We start from the raw sequence: 22,507 nt of genomic DNA, 5'->3' as shown, positions 1-22,507 counted from the left end.
AGTTTGCGTCAAGCTGTCAGTTTATTTATTTATTATTCTGATTTTTTTTCCGAATGGTTTTGCGTTGGCGGCACGGTGGGCGACTAGTTAGCACTCTGGGCTCGCGGTGCAGAAGTCGTGGGTTCGATTCCGTCTCCGGCCTTCCCATGTGGCGTTTGCGTGTTCTCCCCGTGCCTGCGTGGCTTTCCTCCCACATTCGAAAAACATGCATGGCAGGTTGATTGGACGCTCAAATTTGCCCCTAGATGTGAGCTCAGAGGGGTGTTTGTCTGCGATTGTTCGCCCCACCTCCTGCCCGAAGACAGCTGGGATGGCCTCCAGCACACCGGCAACCCTTGTGAGGAGAAGCGGTTCAGAAAATGGGTGGTTCTGCATGTTGGCTGGCAGGTGTCAGCTGCAAAGAAATTGTGACCCGCCCTGAAATGGCGCAAGCGCTAGCTCAGCACACCTGTCACCACATCCTCAATTGAGTTGTTGCTTGTAGCTTTGTTTTTTTTTGTTTAACCTGCCACACCGGTCATTCCTCCCAATGGGGTCAGGGAACTTTGCATCAACTTGAAACCCCCCAATGTTTTGTTTCCAGACACGCGGCGACAACTATGACAAAAACCGGCGGTACCGCCCAAACTCGTAGCAAGATAAGGGTGCAAAGCAAACATTTGTCAACCTGTTGGGGAGGTTCTGTCAGTTCTTCTCATTACTCAATTCCTGGTTTGTTGCAAATTTGACAGAGCAGGCGCTCGCACAAAAAACGGATGCACAAATAAACGTGCGCTTTGCTGCAAATTTTCACGTGCATTCTTATTGTCGCTCCCTCAGAAAGCCTCCACGAGATTAGAAGGCAGCTGCACGTGAATAGCTATCACGGGACCCTTGTTTGAATCCTGGGAACACCGAGCGCAATTGTTCGCCACATCGCCGATGACAAACTGGTTTATTGAAAGTGGCACGTCTGCGAGACTGTGGCACTCGATGGCATTCAGAAAGTTCTGCACTGCAATCCTCTGGATCGTGATTGAACAAGTCAGAATTTGGCTCAATTGTCAGATTTAAAAATAAATAGTTCATATTAAATAATTTTTCAAAAGCTTCCACCCTAAGTGACCACAATAGAATTTCCAGAGCACAAAGGAAATGTTTGACTTTTGGGCCGTATTTGCTCGGTGGCAGCCGCTTTGCTTTTGCTGTCACTGGAACCAATTAGAAAGAAACAATTATAAGATTGGGTGCGCCGCAATTGTGTAAGCTCATGCGCTCCCCCCCTCTCAAAAAGTTTTCCTTTTTCCAGTCGAGTTGTTTGGACGACCGGTCACGTTAATAGTGGAGGAAGTCATGAAAAGATTTTCCTTGGTGTCATTTTTTAAATTGATTTATTTTTGAAATGTCCCAAAAAGCGAGCATTGCAACGCGGGCGTGTCCACTTTATAACCACAAAGTTTCGCAAAGTATCTTGTGTCTCATCTGCATTTTCAATTTTGAAGTGGCTATAATGAAACCTCAGCTGGAGTTTAAGTGGACTGTTGTTTTATTTGTTGATGGTTATACCTGAATTGTGAGTGAGTTAATGCATTTTTCAAATGTTATCTTTTTTGGAGTTTTTAATTAGTACAAAAAAACTGAAACTAATACAAACTCATCTGTTCCCTGAGCGTTTTCTCTAGAAACTCAAAACGAATTGAAAGCTATCAAATCTATTCTTGAAACTAACGGAATTGGAAATAAAAAGTCAAAAATAAATAAAACAAAAACGTCAAAACTATAATAACCTTGCTGTCGACTAAATAGACATTCATTTTTTGGAAATCAGTTCCTGGTTTGGTCCATGGCATGTCAGAAAAGCGGCAAAATCGTTGTCGGTTGTTTTCCAAAGTTTGCAAATATCTTCTTCGGCCTCGACGCGAGGAAAATCAGGCAGCTTCTCGCGCAGGACGACATAGATCGGACAATTTGAAATGAATGCCGAGTCCACCCAAATAGTTGTCAGAAAACGTTTGGAAGGATCTGTTTGGACACCTGGAATTGCACAGGATGAGGATTATTGCGCTGTTCATGACTCATTTGAAAATTGCGCGGCAAGTCTTTCCCGCCCGTGCGGTGCGCTCGACTCGCACTGACCTCGTCTACTCTGTCAACTGGCATTTGCCGCTAGCTGCTCCGCTAACATTCCCCAAGGCGCCAACCTTCCTGACCCACATCCCAGCGGTGCGGCTAAGCCGCCAGCATCCAATTAGCGCGGATTAGCGGCCTAGCGTCTTAGTGCCAGCACACGGGTGTCTTGTCCTAAAAGTACGCCGGCCACTCCTTGGCAGCGTGTCTTGCAACATCACAAAAATGTTTTTCTTTTGCGTCCATGTCAGAGATGGCCGGCGCGTCGTGCCATGTTGGCGCATCTGAGCTCTGAGATGAAACGAGCTTCTCTCCGTGGCGGAGAAGCCGCAGCGCCCCCTCCTGGCAGACTAGAAGTGCAGCATAAGTCGCGGGCGGCAATAACTTGAGCTGCTCCACTGTCACTCTGAGGAAATAGCAGTCAACCGTCACATGGCGTAGACGGTCCTTCAAATTGTTTTTGGCAGTTATCTCACCTTCAAATCCTTTTATTGTAATTAATGAGAACGTAGTTTGCCATTTCAACTGTCTTCATTTTAGTGTGAACACTTCCAAAACTTGCACTCGTATAAGGAATGTCGGTCTTCGTCCCGCTCGAAGCTTCTAAACGCGGCGCCGTAAATCTTCCTTGTTGTAGTTGCACAAACGCTGTCAAAGGTTTTTTTGTGCCTTTTACTTTCTATTCAATGTCTTGTGTTTTGGCAAAATGCAAAGTTGAAGGTTTTATTTAAAAATATTTTCGGCCCCCCAAAAAATAATTTAGAATTTAACAAATAAGAATAGTTGACTATACAAAGCAACATTTCGGTGGTCGGCCAATCGAACCGTCATCGTCATTCTGTCGTGTTCTTTTAAGCGCGCTCCCATCACAATATTTCACCTGTCCACCAGTGCATCCGTCATTAGTCCGTCAGTCCTCCCCAAAAAACATGCCATAGTTCAACGGAAGAAAAATCCAATTTGACAAAAAAAAAAATGCTAAATGGAGTGCACTTTGCGTCCGACAAAAATAAAAACCCACACGTACGCAGCGATTTATTTCATTTTTTTAAACTCCCAAAACACCACAGAGTTTTCATTTAAGGTGTTCAATGGCTTGACTGCAAGCCAGTTCTGCATTTTGACCACACGTAGAATCCAATCCAAGTCGCTTGCAATCCAACTCCTGTCAATGAATTCTGGTCGTTGGCTTCTAATTTCTTTTTTTTTTTCACCCTATTAACGGTGCCCGGAACATGATATGTTCATTTCATCTACAAAATGATTATTCTGCGTGGTTCTTCACTCCTTCCCGTCCTCACTGCTGACATCCGAGCCGCCTCTACCTCGTCATCTGCCCCGGCGGAGCTTCCCATTAAATATCGTCTGAGCAAGAAAGACGCTCGCTTCTTGAGAACACTTTCGGCCTGCCCAAAATCTGGATGTCACTTCATTTCTTGAATTTCAACAAAAAGACGACAGAAGATCTGGTGTTTGGTCCCAGTGGCCCTTCTTCTTTCAACCCTGTTGACCTTTGCCCTCTGGCATCTTGCCTGAAGCCAACAGTCTCCGACTTGGCTTTAAAACCGGACAGTCATTTAACACGAGATCGGCGAGTCGGCGCTTGCCTGAGCTTCTTCTACGTGCGTGCGAATCCATTCATTTGTTGCAAATTTGAAGTAGGGCTGCCACAAACAAGTTGACCACAAAATGAGTTGATGCGCCTCAAAACTATCAGCAAGTTTGCGATGCCCGCAGCCAATTCGCCACTTTGGTTATTTAGCACAAAGACATTTGTTGCAGACAGTCGGTGGGCTCCCTTTGAACTCGGAGAGGACAAAAATAAAGTTGTAAGTCATGACTGCAAAGCGGAACTGGAGTCACTTGGAGACGGGAACGTGGGAACATTTAGACGGGGCGACAACAAGCCGGCTGGCCGTCCAATTTGTATGCCTTTTCCTTTATTTTTTTTTCTTTGATTTTATTTGTATTTTTTTACAACTTAGATTAACAATCTTACCATCACTTCATGGTGTTTGTAGACAAGGTTATTTTAGTCAATGGAAACTAAAACCGAAAACGTTTTAATGAAATCAAATTGAAAAAAAAACCTGTCTGCTATTTCTATAGCGCATTTCACAACCGCTGGAGCTGTCACAAAGCGCTTTCCAGATGAAGTCATTGAAATGAGCGGGAAACAGTTTTTACAGTGCGTGCCAGAAGAAGAAGAGCAGAACAGCGACAGTCTCATGTTGAGTCAAAAGCTAAAGAATAAAAGTATTAAAAGTAGACGGAGAGGGGGCGGGCCTTGCCTCACATGCAATGGGTCAAAGGTCATTCCATAGCGACAGTCCGGCAACAGAACCGGCTGCGCTTCGTCCTCGGCGACTCCAGCTTCATTTGGTCCTGAGGCCGACCTGAAGCGGCGGGCGGGTGCGCAGGTCAGGGTGGAGGAGCTCGGAGAGGAACGCTGGGGCCGGGCCAGTTGGCTTTGAAGGCGAACAGAAATACCGGACCGGCTGACTCCAAAGTCAAGAGCGTGGCGGTAATCGAGCCGACGTGGAAACGAGGCGCGGCTTCCTGTTTGGAAAGAAAGGGGCTTCCTTCGCTTTCGCCGGCTGCCGAAGATGGAACAACAGCACTGATTTGCCGATCTCGTTTCAAGTCACCGTCCAGTTTAAAAGCCAAGTTGGAGACTGTTGGCTTCAGATGCCATGCCAGAGGGCAAAGGTCAACAGCGTTGAAAGTAGAAGAGCCCCTGGGACCGAACACCGGAACTTCTGTCTTCTTTTCGTTAAAATTCAAGTCACGAAGCGACATCCAGATTTTGGTTTCCTCTGAGGTCTCGAGGAGAAGGCCTCTTTTTAATGCTCCGCGGGACGTCGACCTGACTGTCATCCGCATAGCAACGGCCTTCCAAACATTCCAAGTTTCCGTCGGATGGAACGTGGAAACGAGGGGCGCCCAATGTTCCTTCGGGCTTGCTCTGTCTTTGTTTCCTGCTCCGATCTGAGAGGCGGGCGTCACGCCGGAGCGTCTTCGCACAGCTGGCGGCGTCAGACCGCAGCTCGGGTGCTGGGATCAAAGCGAGACATAAGGCGGGAGGAATTCTCTCAAATCCTCCTACTTCCTGTGCCGTCCCGGGCCTCGCCGGGTTACGAACACGTGTCGTCGGACTCTGCGAAAAAAGAGCCGACGTGATGACGGCAATTCGACTTTTCTCACGTCTAATAGTTCTCCGTTCGTTTTTGAGGCCATCCGTGGCCCCCCTTTCCGCATTACGCACTTGATAGTCCAACTAAGCGAGGCTCCCAGGCACCAAACTCCAAGATATCGCCCACGAGCATTTTTCCCACGGCGACCAGCCGTGCAACGCTCACCCGACCTGTTTGCGGAAGTGGGAAGCGTTTGCAGGCTTCACAATCGCTTGTTCGTGTTCATGCGTTGTTGTCCTTCAGCGGCATCGCCATCACTTCATTTACGTGCGGGAAAACAATTTGCAAATTATTTTCATTGGACGTCGCTGCGTTTGCTCGCACGGCAACCGAAAAAGACAACGATGATCTGAAGCGAGTGACGGGGCGTCTCCCCGAGCGTTTGTCCGCCGCTGCGCATATCGGGGAAGGCGCGGCAATGCGGTTTTGCGAGCGAGGCCTTTCCCAGTCACGCGAGTCTTCCAACTGCTTCCCTGCCTGGGCGGCGCTGACGCCAACGCGGCTAGAATAAAAAGAAAATCAATGGAAAAAAAGTAGGGAGCAAAGAAGTCAGTTTGGCGCAGGCGGGCATGTTTGGAGGAGGCTTTAATTTGGACCTCGGGTGTGATGTCTGGACCCGCCCGTGTTTGCTTGGGAACACAACGGATGACAGCTGTTGCCAGGCAGATTTCCTCCCGTCAGCCAGAGACGCATTTGGTGTTGACGGCGGCCGATATTTGAGAGCGTGGAAACCGGCGCTTGCGAATGACAGCTGCGTCCACATGAAGGCCTTTGCACACGGCACTCGCTCAGCGCGGCGCTTCCGGTTGCCGGCGGGCCTAACTTGCTCTTTTTTGGGGGGAACATGCGCGCACACACCCTAAGTGTCACGAATGGAGCAAAATCCCTCCGTTTCTCCTCATGAAATGATGTAACTGACATTTTTGAGCTCATTGTGCCGACGGCTTTGCAGATGCAGCAGCTGTTCTATGAGAACTACGAGCCCAACAAAAAAGGCTTCATCCGCGAGCTGCGCAGCGGCAAGATCCACAGGGCCATCACGCTGCACCCCAACAAGAACCCGTCCTACCAGTACCGACTGCACGCCTACCTGCTGAGCAGGCGCATGGGCACGCTGCGCCAGCGCAGCGTGCGCCTACACCGCGAGCTGTTCCAGATGACGCCCCCGGGCAGCCCCGAGCCGGGTCGCGAGGACCGGCGCTTGGGGGCGCCCCCCTCCTTCATGAGGTTTCGCCCCCGCCGTCGCCGTGACGTCCTCGAGTGGGACTTCTTGACCGCCAGGCACCTCTTCTCCGCCTGGGAGGGGCAGCCTCCCCGCCGCGGGACTGATGCGGCGCAGCGCCAGGCCATGGACGACGTCGTCATGCAGGTTGGCGGGCCCGTGAATCGAAAAGATAGCGTCGCTTGCCAATATATAGCATGCCGTCCAAAAAGTTGAAATAATGACATCAGGTCTCGAACAACATGAAATTACGGCTGAATCCAAAATAAAGTGAGAGAATATCACCAATCTTGGTCACGACATCAAAAATACCGTATTTTCGCACTTTGAAGTCTCTAATTTCCCCCAAAACAAACGAGGCGACGCGCCTATTATATCGACCACTGCTGGCCAAAGTCTGAGATGCTTCAAATTGAGTGTGACTAATCCATGTTGTGAATGTTTTTTTCCACAATGCCGTGGTCTGTCTTTTCATTCATGTTATTGCAAGAAGGAAACATCGCAGACTGCAAAGCACACCACTCGCATCTTTCGAACCTGATCATGCCTCAGTACTGTTTTTGTGTTCTTTTTATTTCTTTTGGTGATAGGAATGGCATGAGCGATGCATGTTTTGTGTTAACTTTGTTTCATGATTTGCTTGTACGCCGTTCAGAGATATTTATGGTTTTGATTTGAAACCGTGACTCGAAGGAGTGCGGTGACCAGCGACATCCCTCCCCTGCCGTAGTCAATCAGACGTGTTGCCACGACATCTCTGATTGGTCTGAGCTGAAGCGCCGCTACTAACAGCCATTAGCATGCGCGAACTAGCATGCCAACGTGCGCCTCGTAGTGCGGCGCTCCCTTTCTACGTATGAAATAGAGAAATAGCACCCTCAACTGGTGCTGCGTCCTTTGATACGGCGCGTCTTTTGGCTCGTTCAAAATGCTCATCATGTCGCTCGATGTCACGAAATCCATTCGACAGTGGCCCCGCGTGCACGCCGCGAGGGCTCGCCGTCCCTCCTTTTCAGTGGTCGCCTTTCTTTTGGAAAGAAGTAAGCCTGCTTTGCTCACTCGAGATGGCCCGTTTTTCACCAATGAGCTCAGTTCAAACGTTTTTTTGATCAGGAAACTGAAATAGAGGTATCGTTTTCTTTTCCTTTATTTATTTTGGTGAAATTAGGAAATAAGTGAAGCTTGAAAAACGCCTACTTTGAATGAATCATATGGCCAATGAAAGGCCAAGCCATGATTGTATAGAAGATGGGTCAATGCCAAAGTCGGGTTTGGCTTGACAGTTGTGTTAGTTCATATGGAAGGCGCTTTGTTACAGCTCCAGCTATTGCAAATGGTCTCAATTACGCTGATATTAAAAAAGAAAGCAAAAAAAAATGCCCACGTACATCGTACAAAGACAAAATGCGGCGAGCAACCACCCCGGTGGCCGGCGCCGTAAACGTCATTTAATGTCGACACGGACGGCTACTGACGGCTTTCTTGGAACAAAAGCAGGCTTACTTCCTCAAACGTGCCGTTTAAGGCGGCAAAATGGCTCGCCAGCTGTGGTTGTGACGTTGCCAAATGTTCTCCCGCAGGTAATGGAGATGATCAACGCCAACGCCAAGACCCGCGGCCGCATCATCGACTTCAAGGAGATCCAGTACGGCTACCGGCGGGTCAACCCGTTGTACGGCGCCGAATACGTGCTGGACCTGCTGCTGCTCTACAAGAAGCACAAAGGCAAGAGCTTGACGGTGCCGGTGCGCCGACACGCTTACCTGCAGCAGACCTTCAGCCGCGTCCAGTTCCGCGAGGAGCGGCCTGTGGACGGCGCCGCCCTGGCGGCGCACATCAACCGGAACCGGGAGTCGGACTCGCTCTCCTTCCTGTCGCTCGACTCCCTGAAGATGCTGGTCCCCTTCAAGCTGGCGGCCGGCGCCGGCCGGCGTCCGGACGCCGGCCGGGACGAGAAGGTCAACATCCTGGTACCGCTGTCGGGCCGCTACGACGTCTTTGCGCGCTTCATGGCCAACGTGGAGCGTGTGTGCCTGATCCCCAAACAGAGCGTAAAACTCCTCGTCCTGCTGTTCAGCGCCGACAACACCACGGAGCGGGTCAAGCAGGTGGAGCTGATGCGCGAGTACCACATCAAGTACCCGCGGGCCGAGCTGGAGATCAAAGCCGTGGCGGGCCCGTTCTCGCGGGCGCTGGCGCTGGAGGTGGGCTCTGCGCAATTCTCCAACCGCTCGCTGCTCTTCTACTGCGACGTGGACCTCCTGTTCACCGCCGACTTCATGCAGCGTTGCAGGGCCAACGCGGCGGCGGGCCGCTCCGCCTACTTCCCGGTCGTTTTCAGCCAGTACGACCCCGAGGTGGTGTACGCCGCCGGGGCCGGGGCGGCCGCCGGCACCGACCACTTCGCCTTCACCGCCAAGACGGGCTTGTGGAGGAACTTTGGCTTCGGCGTGGTGTGCGCCCACAAGGGTGACCTGCTCCACGCCGGGGGCTTGGACACGTCCATACGGGGTTGGGGGCTGGAGGACGTGGACCTGTTTGACAAGTTCCTGCGCTCGGGCGCCGCGCCCTTCCGGAGCAGCGACCCGGGCATCGTGCATGTGCACCACCCGGTCACCTGCGACCCCAAGCTGGAGCCCAAGCAGTACAAGATGTGCTTGGGGTCCCGGGCTTCCTCAAGGGGCTCCGTCCGCCAGCTGGCTCAGCTTTGGTTGGACAAGAAGGCCAACGCCTCAACTATGCACCCACTTTTTATGTAACTCTCTTTGCTCACGGCCACAAAGCGCTGCTGTTTTGATGTTAGGTGATGCCGGCGGCTTGACTTGGGCTCAGGGTTAGACTCCACGTTTTTGGCTTTTTTTTTGTTTTTTTTGGGGACGAACATTCAAACGCACAAACACAAAATGAAGAGACTCCCACCAGTGCCACACGTCGCAATGGGATGCTCACACGTGACGGCTGGATGGAACCGAGGAGTTGAATGGAGCGAGCTTGGTCGGACATGGCGTGATGAAAGGATTGCTTTTGCTAATGGGTCCGGAGAGAGTTGCACGTGTGACCCTGGGGAACATGCTACATACATGTTACACACGCGCATGCATTCCATGAAGACAAAATTGGAGTTTCAACTTTCCGCCGGTCAGTCAAGGTGTTGCCGCGTTTTCTTTTTTCGTCCCAATGCTAACGACAAGTTCCCGGATATCACGTCTAATTTATTGACCTTCGCCAAGGACCCGCCGGCCGCACGTTTGGCTTGCCAAGAATCTTAAAGGGGAGCTCGGTTGCTGAGCCGACATCGTTTCTGGCAAACCGAGCCCACAAAGTTGAACTTTTTTTTCAACAGAGACAGAATGACGTCCATCTTGCTCCCCGTTTGTTTTTTATGATTTAATTTTTGTCCAAGTGGAATGTTTTTCTGTTTACAAAATAAAGTGGGTGACATTTTTGAACATTTGCTTTGTTGTGGTTGATGAAATGTTTCTGAAGATTTTTCCCAAAAAAGTTTTCATCTCGTTACTCGCACACGTGAATCTGTAAGCATTCAATTTTGCCCAAAACGGAGACGGAGGCCGACGATGGCAGCAGCGTGCAAGAGTTTTTTTTTGGACGCTCTCATCTGTTTTTCTCAATAGCATTTTCAAACACTTCATATTGTCATGAGTCCCCGTCATCTTCTCAAAGTTTTACGTGGAAGATGACCCAAAGGCAGGAGTAACTCAAAGGGAAACAAAAAAGCAAACTATGGTTGTAAAATATTTGCTTGTAGGACTGATTTTCAGGAGTTGATAACCGCTGCAGTATGTCCAGTTAGAACACAATATTGTCCAGATGAGGAATAATCAAAGCAGTTTGGTCCAGTAAATCTTTAATTTGTTTCGATATGGATGTGGTTGGATGGCTTAGGCTAATGCACGCACACTTTGTGGTTGGATGGCTTCGGAGAGAAGGACTACATCCCTTGTCTGTTACTTTTCATGGGTCCTAAAATAGGTGGCTAAAAACATGCCCATCTAAAATTCAAGTATGTCAACATGACAGCCACTAGAGGGTGCTACAACGGCATACTACAAAACAACCTGACGTTTTTAACAATGGTGTTATATTTATGCCACAATTACATAAGCCTCATGTGAAATATCGCATAAAAAATAGTTTTGCGTGTACGCAATCTAAAAGCCCCAATTGCGTAAGCGTAATGTAAAATACCGCGTACGAAAACATGTTTTGTACTTACCAAAATATCTTTTCGCGTGTACAACACCCGCCATGCTTTCGGCTTCTCTCCTCTACCGTACAAAACAGATTTACACTTACGAACTGAACTGTGCCACAATTATTAAGGCTGATTCTGATTGGCTGTTTACTGTCCAATCGCATTTTACAACAGTACGACGTCCCGGAAGACACACAGTCGATCGAAGGGTCTTCTGAATTTGAACATGGAGCTCTTATTGTTTTTGTAATAATTCAAGTTTTTTGTTTTCAAATACAATTGTTTGGTTCCAAAATGTTGTCTCTTGTTTTATATGCCGTTATCAACATTTTTTCTTTGTTTTATTTACTTATTTTAATAAGCAAACGTCACCGCTCGGAGTTGTGCATTTGCGTCTTCTTCATAAATTTCAAAATATCCATATACAAACAACTATGGCACATATTGAATACAAAAGCTGCATGGTTGAACAAAGATTAGGAAAGGAAAAAAATATTTTAAAAAAGAATCAGCCCATTTTTGTACGCGGTATTTCACATGACGCTTACGTAATTGTGGCATAAAGCTCGGCAACTGGAACGGTTAAATTGCGCCATCTGGTAGCAAAATGTCACGTGCACTTATTTGTCTTTTCATTTTAACCAGATCCAATTTGTGGAAAATATTGAAGTAAATCCTGACACCAAATGGCATCATTGTTGAATTTCCTGTGACCCATTCCATGCAAAAAAAACAACTTCAAGCTTTTATTCGAAAAGGAAACTTTGCGTAAGCCAAGTTTATGTGAAGCGGGCGGGGTTGTCAGCATCTTCTGATTGTCACGTCAACTTGTCAGGTGCCGCACACCTGACAAGCAGCCCAATCGATACAAAATCATTTCAATCGCCCCTTTATTACACAAATTGGGAAATTATGCTCTCAAGGACGACCGGCTGTTTCTGTTGCCGACAAGGGACGGACTGGGCCCCGCCCCGAAATATTGACGGAAATTTAGTGACAGACTGACGGTGACCACTACCGGCTTTCAAAATGACGCACATTTCCACTTTTGGGGTGTGTTGTGTTCTTTGCTGAGCAGCATTTTTGCGGCGGAGGTGCATGGGTGTGTGCGTGTGCATAGTGTACTCAATTTTATTTTGGAGCAGATGTTTCCCTCGTCATGCATTTCACATACATCCAAGTTCCATTTTATGCTGTTTCATAAAATTTTTTTTACCACGTACGTTTTCATTTCTGGTAGTTGCGGCCTCATTGATGAGAATCACCTGCTCAATTCCAATCAACGGACGTTGCCATGGAAACCTTGGTCAGCCAATGAAACGTGGTGCATGCTCAACAAAGGCACTTAGGCTGAAATAAAAAGGTCACACTAACAGGTCACAATTAATGAATAACTCCGATTAGAAATAGAATGACGATGTTGGAATGAACGGCTCATATATTCTCACGTCTACCGTTATTCGGTTTAATTGTACAACTTGATCAAGTCGCTGCTGACAAGTCAAACTAAAAATATAAATTGCAGCATCATTCCTCACGGCCACAATATCGTTATTGGAGTGGAAGTGGAAAATGTCGCGAATCGGGACTCCCCTTGCAGAGTGAATTACATGTTTTCAAATGAGCTTGCATTTCAGCGCAAAATGAGCCATTCCAGCCAAAGCCACACGTCAACTCGTCTCTTCGGAGTGATGTCATCAGCTGGCTCTTTTTTTATTGGCTGCTGCTTGATGACTCGGCTGGCTTCCCTGCGACACAAATAAAGAGGACTACAACTCCCGGCTGACTGGTTGACCCTCTTCTTTTCCGGCTATTAATCTTAACAGTGTGATTCGTAACAAAGAAAACATTTGGTATTTTGGCAAGAAAAGTCGTGCATGATTTGCCTTGGCGGGCCGGACCTGGCCCCCGGGCCTTGAGTTTGACACCTGTGGCTTACACAATCAATCTTGAAATCGCTGCCTTAATATCCCGACTGGTGCTTTGTTGCCGTGCGTCCTCACCGTGATCAGCAAAGAAGCAGAACGTCATGGGCCTCCCAGCCTACGTTGATGTAGCTCTGCTCACTTCCAGTTCCTCATTCTCATCTCAATCAGCCATGGAGAGGTTAATCCTTTTGATATGTTGAAGGGGTCAGAGGTGGGGATGTCCATGCGAATTTTGGTGCCAATTGATCACCTTTTGTGGACGTTAGAAGCAATGAAAGTAAAATGATTTTCAATGCAGAGTTTGGAATCTGTCCTAGTGACTCCGCTGAAACATTTGGCGAGCGGAGGGAACGTGGCCATAGTCCTCATGATAAGGCGTTTTTCAAGTCCTAATTTGTCCAAAATTAATAGATAAAAGATACCCAATTGAAGGACTTTATCACGATAAAGTAGACAATGTGGCCAGAGAGACATGCTCAAGACGGCTTTGATTCAACAGAATGTGAAATGTTCAAGTTTGCAAAACAGGCAGCAATAATAAACAGAGTGAAAAATCTCTTCTAGCTCATCAATAGGAAAAAAACTCAAATTATTGGCCAGGTGTAACGCCACCCCCCCCCAAAAAAACAAACAAATTCACGTAACTAATTGCCTCGTTTCCATATGATGTAGAATATTACGGGCTCTTTTGCCTTTTCTTCGCCATGTCGTTCAACATGTTTACTTGTACCCCCCACCCCCCCCCAAAAAAAAGCACCCACAAAAATACAATTAGTTGACATTGTAGCTTTATTGACACGCGCGCACGAACATTCAGGAGGTCGCTCGCCGCCCTCTAAAAAAGTGGATGAGATGAAATGTCTGATATGTCAAGAAGCGCAACTCAATGGAGCTCCCATTTAGCAAATTACTGTAAGCGCGCCCCCTTGAGGTAGCAGAGCAGAGTCGCACCGGGGTCACATAAGCGACTCAACAATTTCCATTTGGTGTCATGCTGCGGGGGGGGACATTTTCTCTCTGCACTGTTCAAGATGCCTTTCGGTGGACGTCAGAGGCTCAGAAAAAAAAAAAAAAAGCCAGAAGTGAAATAAAACAAGCCACTTGCAGTGGTCTTTTATTGTGAAGAAATGTGCAGGTTCTTAATGACACACGCTCGGCTCGTGTTGTCATGGTGACCAACAGCCAGTAAGAAGTAAACAACTGGTTGTTGTTCATCTTCAACATCCAACAAAACAAAAGCTTTCTGTGGCATTTCACAACTCAAGTTTCTCCATTCACACACGCACAAGCACACCAAGTGTTTAAATACGAGCGGTGTTGAAATAAAGTTCGAAAAATATCTGGAAGGTATTCACATTGTGCCAGCAAGCGGCGAGTCGCACTTTGCACCGCGTGGCAGCAAGATGGCAGACGACCGAGCGAGACAAACATTGGGAAGGCGAGCCACGTCCCTTCTTCGTACTCGTTCTCGGCGTGTGGTGGCGGCGGTGTGCTTAAAACTTATGTTTGAGATAGTCCTTCATGACCTTGGCGATGGGAAGCTCCTCCAGGAGACAAAGCCTCTGCAGGCCAACGCACTGGCGGATCTTGATGCGACACACGTCCTGAAGGCTCCGAGGACGTTCTGAGGAAAAACACAACATGAGCACATTCACCATGCACGCTGTGGGGTGACAAGAAGAAAAAAGAAAAAAGAAAAGCCTTCTCAACACGATGCGGCACGGCGCACGAGAAGTGCCGAATCCTCAGGCCGCCAACATGTGTTCCTCTGCAAAAAAATGTTGGCTTGGCAACTGTCATGTTTATGAAAGCAGATTTGGACGTTTGCTGCAGACGGACGCGCTCCGTCCACAGCGTCATTGTTGCTGTTGTGAAATGCGCGAGCTAAACAACGTATGGGATTGCTGCAACTCACACGTGTTTTGTCTTTTCCGCCTTCGGCAATCGCTCAGGCATCCATCAAATTGGAACACAATATTCTGCGGGCCTTGCAAAATCCGTCAGATAACGCTGGCATTGAAAATGGTTACGATTCAAAGATGTTGGAATGAAAGGCTCATATATTCTCACATCTACCGTTTTAATTGTACAACTTGATCAAGTCTCTGCTGACAAGTCAAACTAAACATATACATTGCAGCATCATTCCTCGCGGCCACAATATCGTGATTGGAGTGGAAGTGGAAAATGTCGCGAATCGGGACTCCCCTTGCAGAGTGAATTACATGTTTTCAAATGAGCTTGCATTTCAGCGCAAAATGAGCCATTCCAGCCAAAGCCACACGTCAACTCGTCTCTTCGGAGTGATGTCATCGGCTGGCTCTTTTTTTATTGGCTGCTGCTTGATGACTCGGCTGGCTTCCGTGCGACACAAATAAAAGAGGACTACAACTCCCGGCTGACTGGTTGACCCTCTTCTTTTCCGGCTAACAGCCGTGCGCTGAATATTGAAAGAAATACACTTGAAATCGACCGCAAATTAAGTCAATTGCCAAAGGTGAAAACAAAGGACATTTTTGCTCATTTTACTTCGTGTTACCGTATTTTTCCGGCCAAAAGACGTGCCGTATCAACACCAGTTGAGGGCGCTATTTCTGTTGTTAATACTTCTACTGCCTGCCTGCTAGCCCGCGCCTGCTAGCCCGCGCCTGCTAGCCCGCGCCTGCTAGCCCGCGCCTGCTAGCCCGCGCCTGCTAGCCCGCGCCTGCTAGCCCGCGCCTGCTAGCCCGCGCCTGCTAGCCCGCGCCTGCTAGCCCGCGCCTGCTAGCCCGCGCCTGCTAGCCCGCGCCTGCTAGCCCGCGCCTGCTAGCCCGCGCCTGCTAGCCCGCGCCTGCTAGCCCGCGCCTGCTAGCCCGCGCCTGCTAGCCCGCGCCTGCTAGCCCGCGCCTGCTAGTTTGCCAGTACTCGTGTGAAGAAGTGATCGCTTGCCAGAAGCATCACCTCAGACCAATGAGAGATGTCATGCCAACAACACATCGAATCGACAACGTCAGGGAGGGGAGAGTATGTCACTGGTCACCACACGCAAAAATATCTCAGCACGCAAGTAAACAATGAAACAAAGAAATAAGACGAACACAAAACCTCTCTCGTGCCATTCATATCCCAAAAGAAATAAAAATAACACGAAAAGATTACAGCAATGCAGCCTCAGCCAATCACATGGCTGGTGTGCCTTGATTGATTTTTTTTGTACATTTTTGCAGTCTGTTGTCCAAACCTGTGACGTTTCTTGCTTGAATGATAAGTTTTATTTTTTTATTTTTTTTAATGCATTTCCACTTTAATTTGATTTTATTTTTTAAATTCTACCATTTTTGTCGCACGGAAGCCAATTTTTAACAAAACTGATTTTTTCAATGTTTAGTTTGACTTATTTCGTTGAGTTTTCATGAATGAAAATAACCTTGCTCAAGAGTCCATTATTGATGTCACTTTTCAGAATCCAATTTTTTTTTCAGCGTGAAGTGTTGCAAGTTTTGATCTCTTCTTCTTTCATTTTGTGCAGCCCGGTCCAAAGTGGCCAAAGGCTCAGCACCAACCCGCAACCCGGTGCTGTCGGACCACTGGTCTAGATAACGCAACCAAAATTTGTCATTTGCAATGTCAGGCACTACCCAATATTTTTAGAATCGATCGTTCTGTCGATGACTCCATTGATGGGGGGAAAAAAAAAAAGTTTTTTTTTGGATTAACCATTATTGTTGTTTATTTGACATTGTTTGATGAGGAAACAAGAGCAAATAAACAACAATTGTGCAACGTCACACAATAGGGAGCGTTGTACTTGCCAACATGAGTCAAAAACAGGTTATTCATACGGTGACTTCAAACAAAAAAAGAAAAACATTATTTTGTCATCAACACTTGACTTTTCCCTCGTGAATTGATTAAGATTCACTTACTGTTTTGACACAAATAGTGACAAATGATAAGCACTGCTTTCCAAAGTAACAGAATCAGTTTGCAATTTTTTTGAGACCAGATCCAAATAGTCCTCAAACTTCCGCACGCCGTGCCATCTATGCCTTGTGAATTTTGCTCAACACAAAGATCTGCGTTTCACACTAAAGAACACCTGGAAACATCAATCCATCGATTGATCCGCTTATCCTCAATTAATCAATGATAAAAGAAACCAGTCACTAATTAAAACAAAAAATAGATATATTCATTTGCGCGTACCCATGCATAAAAGAATCCCTCAATTTTGAAAGATTTTCTGCTTAAAAAAAAAAAATGGGACATGATATCGGCCAGAACTAACGGGGGAGATTTAGTTGCACTCGTTTCCACTGAGGTGTGTTTGCGTACTCACTGGTGACGTCCTGCAGGAAGTCCAGACACGGCCTGCTGTGTCTGGACATGCCGACAGAGACGGCGGCAGGCGTCTGCCCATCGTAGTTCCTGGCGTTGGTGTCGGCGCCGTAAGCGTAGAGCATCTGAGCGCACAGCACGTCGTCCCGCAGCGCTGACAGATGCAGCGGCGTCTGGCCGTCCTCCAAGCGGCCCAGGTTGGTGTCGGCGCCGCGCTGGAGGAACATGCGACAGTACGAGTGGTTTCCCTTACTCACAGCGTAGCGCAACAGGAAGCCGTTCTGAATGTCAATGTTGGCGCCGTGGTCCAGCAGGATCCGGACGCAGCTGGAGCGCTCGCGGATGATGGCCAGCTGCAGCGGCGTGGTACCCTTGTCGCTCAGCGGGTCCACTTGGGCGCAGAACTCCAGCAAAAGGCGCACGAAGGAGTCTCGGCCGTAATGGGCCGCCACGTGCAACGGCGTCCAGCCGTCGTAGCTCTTGGCGTTGATGATGTCGCCGCAGAAGTCCGACTCCAGCATCAGGCGGGCGATGCGCGCGCGCCCGTGCATGGCGGCGTAGTGCAGCGCCGTGAAACCCCCGATGAAGTCCTTCACCGTCGGGTCCGCTAAGGGCCACAAAGCCATTGCATTAATTATCAGCGTGGACGGTTTGGGGCTGGATGATAACCAGCGACTGCGGTGCGGCAAGCGGCGTCCCAGCTGCACCCGTATATCGCTTTCATTGGAATATTCTGGCTTCAAGTGTTTGTCATAAACTTTGCCGTCATTTTCTCCTTTTTTCCCTCCTCCTATGACAAGCGCAGGAATAGCAGCTCTCCCGCCCGTCCTCCATGCAATTCACCAGATGCTTAAAACGGTGCAGCGAGTTTGTGTTTTTTGTCAAGTGGCGAGAAGTCGGTGAAGCGCTGTGATCAAAAAGGTGAGACTGCCGACGCAAGGACGGACTGAATTGAATTGCACACTTGGAATTGGCCGGCGTGAAACGTGCGCCAACGCCCTGGGAAACGCGTCTTGCCTTACGACCGCGAACACGCAAACGGTAGGACGGTTGGCTGACCTCCATGCTCCAGGAAGACCCGCACGCATCGCTCCTTGCTCTTGGCGGCCGAAAAGTGCAGCAGCGTCCATCCGTTGGCGTCACGGATCTTGGGCGAGTATCCGCGCTCCAGCATGCGGCGCACCGTGTACACATCGCCCGCCGCCACCGCCGCCTGGATCTGGAGCTCCTCGTGGTGCTCGGGGTTCCTACAGTTCAGCATCCTGTCATCACATTTCGGAACGGGAATGTTCATCTTTCACCTAACCTCTACCAGGGAAAGATGGGGTGAAATATTCTGTGCTTCTGGGGACCACTGCTGCAAATGTGAACAGGATGGTTCAGGATTGAAATCGCCACAACATTCCACTCACTTACTCATCTAGATTCCTTTCCTACCTTTTCACCACCTGAAGAGACAAACTTCTCCTCTTCATAGCGGACACTTCCGAGCTTTCGCCTGAATTTCCTGCAATACACCAAGGTTTCCCAAGTTAACCAACACTCATCAAATACATACACGCGTGCGCGCGCGCACACACACACACACACAAAAGGAAAATCCAGAAATCGCAATGTATGATTTTGTTTTTTAACAATTTCTTTGTGATACAGCTGCAAAGAAGTTTTGGAACACCTGAGAAAACCGTTGTTAATATTTGGTCAAGTTTGCCTTTGTTTGCAATTACAGAGGTCAAACGTTTCCCGTCGTTGTTCACCAGGTTTGCACACACTGCAGGAGAGATTCTGGCCCAGTCCTCCACACAGATCTTCCCTAGATCTGTCGCTGAAAAAGAACGTTTCAGCGCCCTGCACTTCTGTCGTGTCTTCATGGGCCGATTCCTCACCTTTCTTCGGATCATTGCGATCCCACAAAGTTGATATCTTGCATAGGGCTCCGCTCCGATTGAGATCGGTCGTCATGGCGCTGCGTTCAGGAAAAAACACGTGACCGGTGACGTCCGAAACAAGAACCGTTTCCTTTCGTTCTCTAAATGAACTCGAGTAGACCCTGTGACTGTCGCCGACGGGGTGTGCGGCGACCTCGACGCTCAAATACGATGAGCGTTAGTACTTGTCGGCGGCTTTTAGTTTTCAAATTAAGTGTATTCATTGAACGGAAGCATAGTCGGCGATACAAATAATTAAACGTGTGCTTTTAAAGTAGAATTAGCTCGAGTCCCATTTTTAAAGCAAGCCAATTTTACATACATGTTTTGAAGCTAGATAAGTATAGACGTGCATACGATGGTATATTAAGGTTTAATAAAATTCATAAAATTAATTTGACCAATGAACATTAGTGTATTTAAGTACAGTGACCGCTTTAAAATCAACCACAGTACCGCAGTGGGCTTTGTATAACGGGTGGTGCAAAAACAAACATGGAAAAAAAGAGTCACTTGTCATTTTATTTTCGAATTTTGAAGACGTCAGACCGCCTCGTCGAGACATTTCCGCTTATCGAGGTAACAGTGAGCGTCGAGGTCGCCGCAAGCCGCGCACCCTTCTCGGCGGTTGAAAAATTTTATGTGCATCTGTGCCATGTGAGCGCATTTTTCTCAAAATGTGAAGTTGTCAGTAAAAAAAAAAAAACGTCTAAATCCAAAGACTGAGGAAACAGTTATATGTTCAAATAAAAATTTTTGAAATACATATACTTTTCCTGTGCCATAGTTTTTGTTGATTTATTTAAGAATTGGTATCCTTTGGTGTGTGAACATATGAGTCGTGGTTTCTTAGCGTAACATTGTTTCACACTTTTGTTCAGGGGAAAAAATAATGAAATGATATAAACATTACTTAGCTGGACATTAAACAAGTTTTGGAGATTTTTTTTATTGACTCAAAAACTGCCACAATACACAAAAACATATTTTTTAGTATAAAGAACTAACTTCCAATTATTGTTTCCGTGCGTGTGTAAATACTAAGGTTTTACTGCCTAAAAGCCTCTTTAGTATACGAGTATTTATATATTTTGCTTCAAATGGTTTGAGTCTTCCTGATTGGACGGGGCGGACAGGTGTCTTTATGCAGCTAACGACGTCACACAGGTGCATCTGATTCAGGATAAGTGGAGGTAGACTTTTAAAGGCGGACTGACAGGATTTTGAGGCTCAGAATGCCAGCTCATGAACACGTGGTCAAATGCTTTTTGAAACTGTATCACACAAATTGCTCGTTAAAAAAAAAAAATCATCCATTGCCATTTCTGGATTTTTCTTTTTAGATCATCTCTCTCAAAAAATGGACATGCACCCATGTTTAAAATTTGACAGGCCCGCTCCCATAATTTCGAACTTGCAATATAGCAGAGTGTTCAAATACTTATTTGCCTCACTGCAACTGGATTCTCTCTCACTCACTCGCAAGTGTGAGAAGGTGTCCAATGAGGTAGACTTTCTGGGGTTGGAAACGAGTGAATAACTGGGCCTTCCCCCCCAACCAATGATTGTGTAAGACACAACGACGACAACAAAAACAGCCCAACGGGAGTGTCAACAAAAACACTTGCACACTTGGTGGACTCAGATGCGGTCCTTTGTGCGAGCACCGTTAGCCATGCAGGCTAACAGTGCGCGTGCGTGCGCGTGCGTGCGTGCTCATGGCTCAGTCGAAGCCAGCAAGCAAGATTCCGAAGACGCTTCAAGTGGACCAATTTGACGTTTCGTGTCGACATTTCAACGAACGTGACACTCATCGCTCAAATGGTGTGCAGGAAAACTAGCACTTGTTAGCCGCGAACATTTTTTGTATTTGGGACGGCTCGTGGCCATCAAATACAGAGCTACGAAGCTACAACGTCCAATTGTGCAAAAAAAGAAAAAAGTGTGGCATTTGAGCAGCACAAGCCAACTCAAGGGAACAACAGTTGACACACGGCGAGTGGACATTTCACGAACCAATCAGCGTCCAGGCAGCAGCAGGAGGAGCAGAAGCAAGGCAAAAACAAAAGAAGAAAACTTGTTGTCAGCGGTGCATTTTGTTCTCTCGTCGCCGCGGCGCCAAAAGTCTTGCAACGGCCTTCGGCGCACGCAACGAACTCGAGCGCATCTTGAGGGGTTTAGGCGTCAAAACTGTCAGCTTTAATCAAAAGTCTGCCTGGTCTCGGAAGCGTCATCGTCGTCACTTCCGTCATCATGACTTCAGAATAACAGCGACGTCACCGAACCCAGCCGAAACCCCCCAAAAAACAAAAACAAAACAACCACAACAAACAAAAGCAGAAAAAAATAGAAGCAAACCGAAGCGAAAGAATACCATCCGAACCCGCGTGCTCATGCCCTTGTTCGCACATTTTAGAAAGACTTTGAAAACTTTTTACTGTGGTCGAAATGAGCTTTTACTGTGCAAAACAACACATACTGAAGAACCTTATTATTTATTTTGAAGCCCAAAAAAAACTTTCAATGGAATATGTCCCTGCATTTTTGTTTTTTGTTCATTTGGTTTTATGAGTCTGAGTTATCATTCGACTGGTATCCATTCACCTATTTTTTATTTGTTTTTCAGTAAGAGTAGTGGAAATAAAGCTGAATGGAAACGCTCGGAGTCTGCAAACCCAAGTTTTGAACGCATCGGTTGTCAGTGTATCGAGAAAGGGGAAAAGCACATTATGTCAATGATGGAAACTTTTTTTACGAACAATGACAGGATAAAGTATGTTTCAGTTTAAATATTTCTGAAATGAATAAAAGAAGCGAAGATTACCACAGGATTGCGCGGACGAAGAACGGCGCGGTCGAAAAGATCTTTGCCGTCTCCTTTCCATGACTGTAAGCTACGCGCCGATTGCTGACACAATTGCGACCAGAGTTCTTCCAAACCACGAAAGCTCGCTTAGCAATCTATCCGTGATCACATTTGTGGACAATCAGGCGAGCATCTTGGGGCAGAGAGACGCTCTCATATGACGTCATCTGACGATCGACGTGAGTAAGGTTCTCTTTTATCCATCCATCTTCTGAACTGCTTCACCTCACGCGGGTCGCGGGCGGTGCTGGAGCCTATCCCAGCTGTCTTCGGGCAGTAGGCGGGGCTAAAACCCTGAACGGGTTGCCAGACAATTGCAGGGCACACAGAGACGAACAACCATTCGCGCTCACACTCACACCTCGGGGCAATTTAGAGTGTTCGATCGGCCGGTGGCCGACTGGTTAGCATGATGGTCCACAGTGAGACACGGCAGCGGTCGTGGGTTCGAGGAGAAGCGGTACAGATAATCCATCCATCTATCAATCCATTATCTGTACTGCTTCTCCTTGCTAGAGTCGAGGGCGGTGCTGGAGCCTATCCCAGCTATTTTCGGGCAGTAGGCGGTTCACACCCTGAACGGGTTGCCAGACAATCGCAGGGCAGCTACAGCTAATGGAAGGATGGAAAACGAAGGGATAAAAAATTGTATTGTATTATACATCCAAAATTTGAATAATAATTTGGTCGTAAATAACAATGCACAATGCCAATATATTTTGTACATTCAAAG

General features: G+C 47.6%; 2 protein-coding genes across 10 annotated transcripts in view; one reads left to right on the top strand and one right to left on the bottom strand.

Annotated features, from left to right (window-relative positions):
- Nucleotides 1–9,971, top strand: part of chsy1 (chondroitin sulfate synthase 1) — a 12,509-nt gene extending 2,538 nt beyond the window's left edge. The window contains exons 3-4 of one of the 2 annotated variants that reach the window (XM_088296183.1): nucleotides 6,253–6,669; nucleotides 8,103–9,971. In XM_088296183.1, the coding sequence (XP_088152309.1) occupies nucleotides 6,253–6,669; nucleotides 8,103–9,281 (1,596 nt within the window). In that variant the 3' untranslated portion in view covers nucleotides 9,282–9,971. The remainder of the gene's footprint in view (nucleotides 1–6,252; nucleotides 6,670–8,102) is intronic. The other variant, XM_088296184.1, reaches the window with a different exon arrangement.
- Nucleotides 9,972–13,434: 3,463 nt separating this feature from the next.
- asb7 (ankyrin repeat and SOCS box containing 7) lies at nucleotides 13,435–22,309 on the bottom strand. Of its 8 annotated transcripts, none has more exons than XM_088296200.1 (6): nucleotides 21,733–22,309; nucleotides 18,418–18,487; nucleotides 18,293–18,337; nucleotides 18,040–18,227; nucleotides 16,982–17,587; nucleotides 13,435–14,287 (listed from the first exon to the last, which is right to left on the bottom strand). In XM_088296200.1, exons 1-6 carry the CDS (start codon nucleotides 21,791–21,793, stop codon nucleotides 14,157–14,159), a joined length of 1,101 nt encoding a protein of 366 aa, XP_088152326.1. In that variant the 5' UTR covers nucleotides 21,794–22,309; the 3' UTR covers nucleotides 13,435–14,156. The 8 variants fall into 8 exon arrangements, with proteins under 8 accessions (XP_088152326.1, XP_088152329.1, XP_088152328.1 ...); XM_088296203.1 differs by lacking the exon at nucleotides 21,733–22,309 and adding an exon at nucleotides 20,925–21,688; XM_088296202.1 differs by lacking the exon at nucleotides 18,293–18,337.
- Nucleotides 22,310–22,507: the final 198 nt, after the last annotated feature.

Source organism: Idiotropiscis lumnitzeri, chromosome 5, assembly GCF_059441095.1.
Source record: "Idiotropiscis lumnitzeri isolate Australia: NSW breed Sydney's pygmy pipehorse chromosome 5, RoL_Ilum_1.0, whole genome shotgun sequence".
Lineage (NCBI taxonomy): Eukaryota > Metazoa > Chordata > Actinopteri > Syngnathiformes > Syngnathidae > Idiotropiscis > Idiotropiscis lumnitzeri.
The sequence above is the reverse complement of the archived record's forward strand: the minus strand, read 5'-3'. Positions and strand labels throughout refer to the sequence as shown.

Bases quoted from the DNA above. Each gene is read 5' to 3' on its own strand.
- asb7 (XM_088296200.1), bottom strand. From the start codon at position 21,793: ATGGAAAGGAGACGGCAAAGATCTTTTCGACCGCGCCGTTCTTCGTCC. The intron at 18,338-18,417 runs GTAGGAAAGGAA...TCACATTTGCAG, and splicing joins TCTCTTCAGGTGGTGAAAAG to CAGTGGTCCCCAGAAGCACA. The intron at 18,228-18,292 runs GTAGAGGTTAGG...GCTGAACTGTAG, and splicing joins TTTCACCCCATCTTTCCCTG to GAACCCCGAGCACCACGAGG.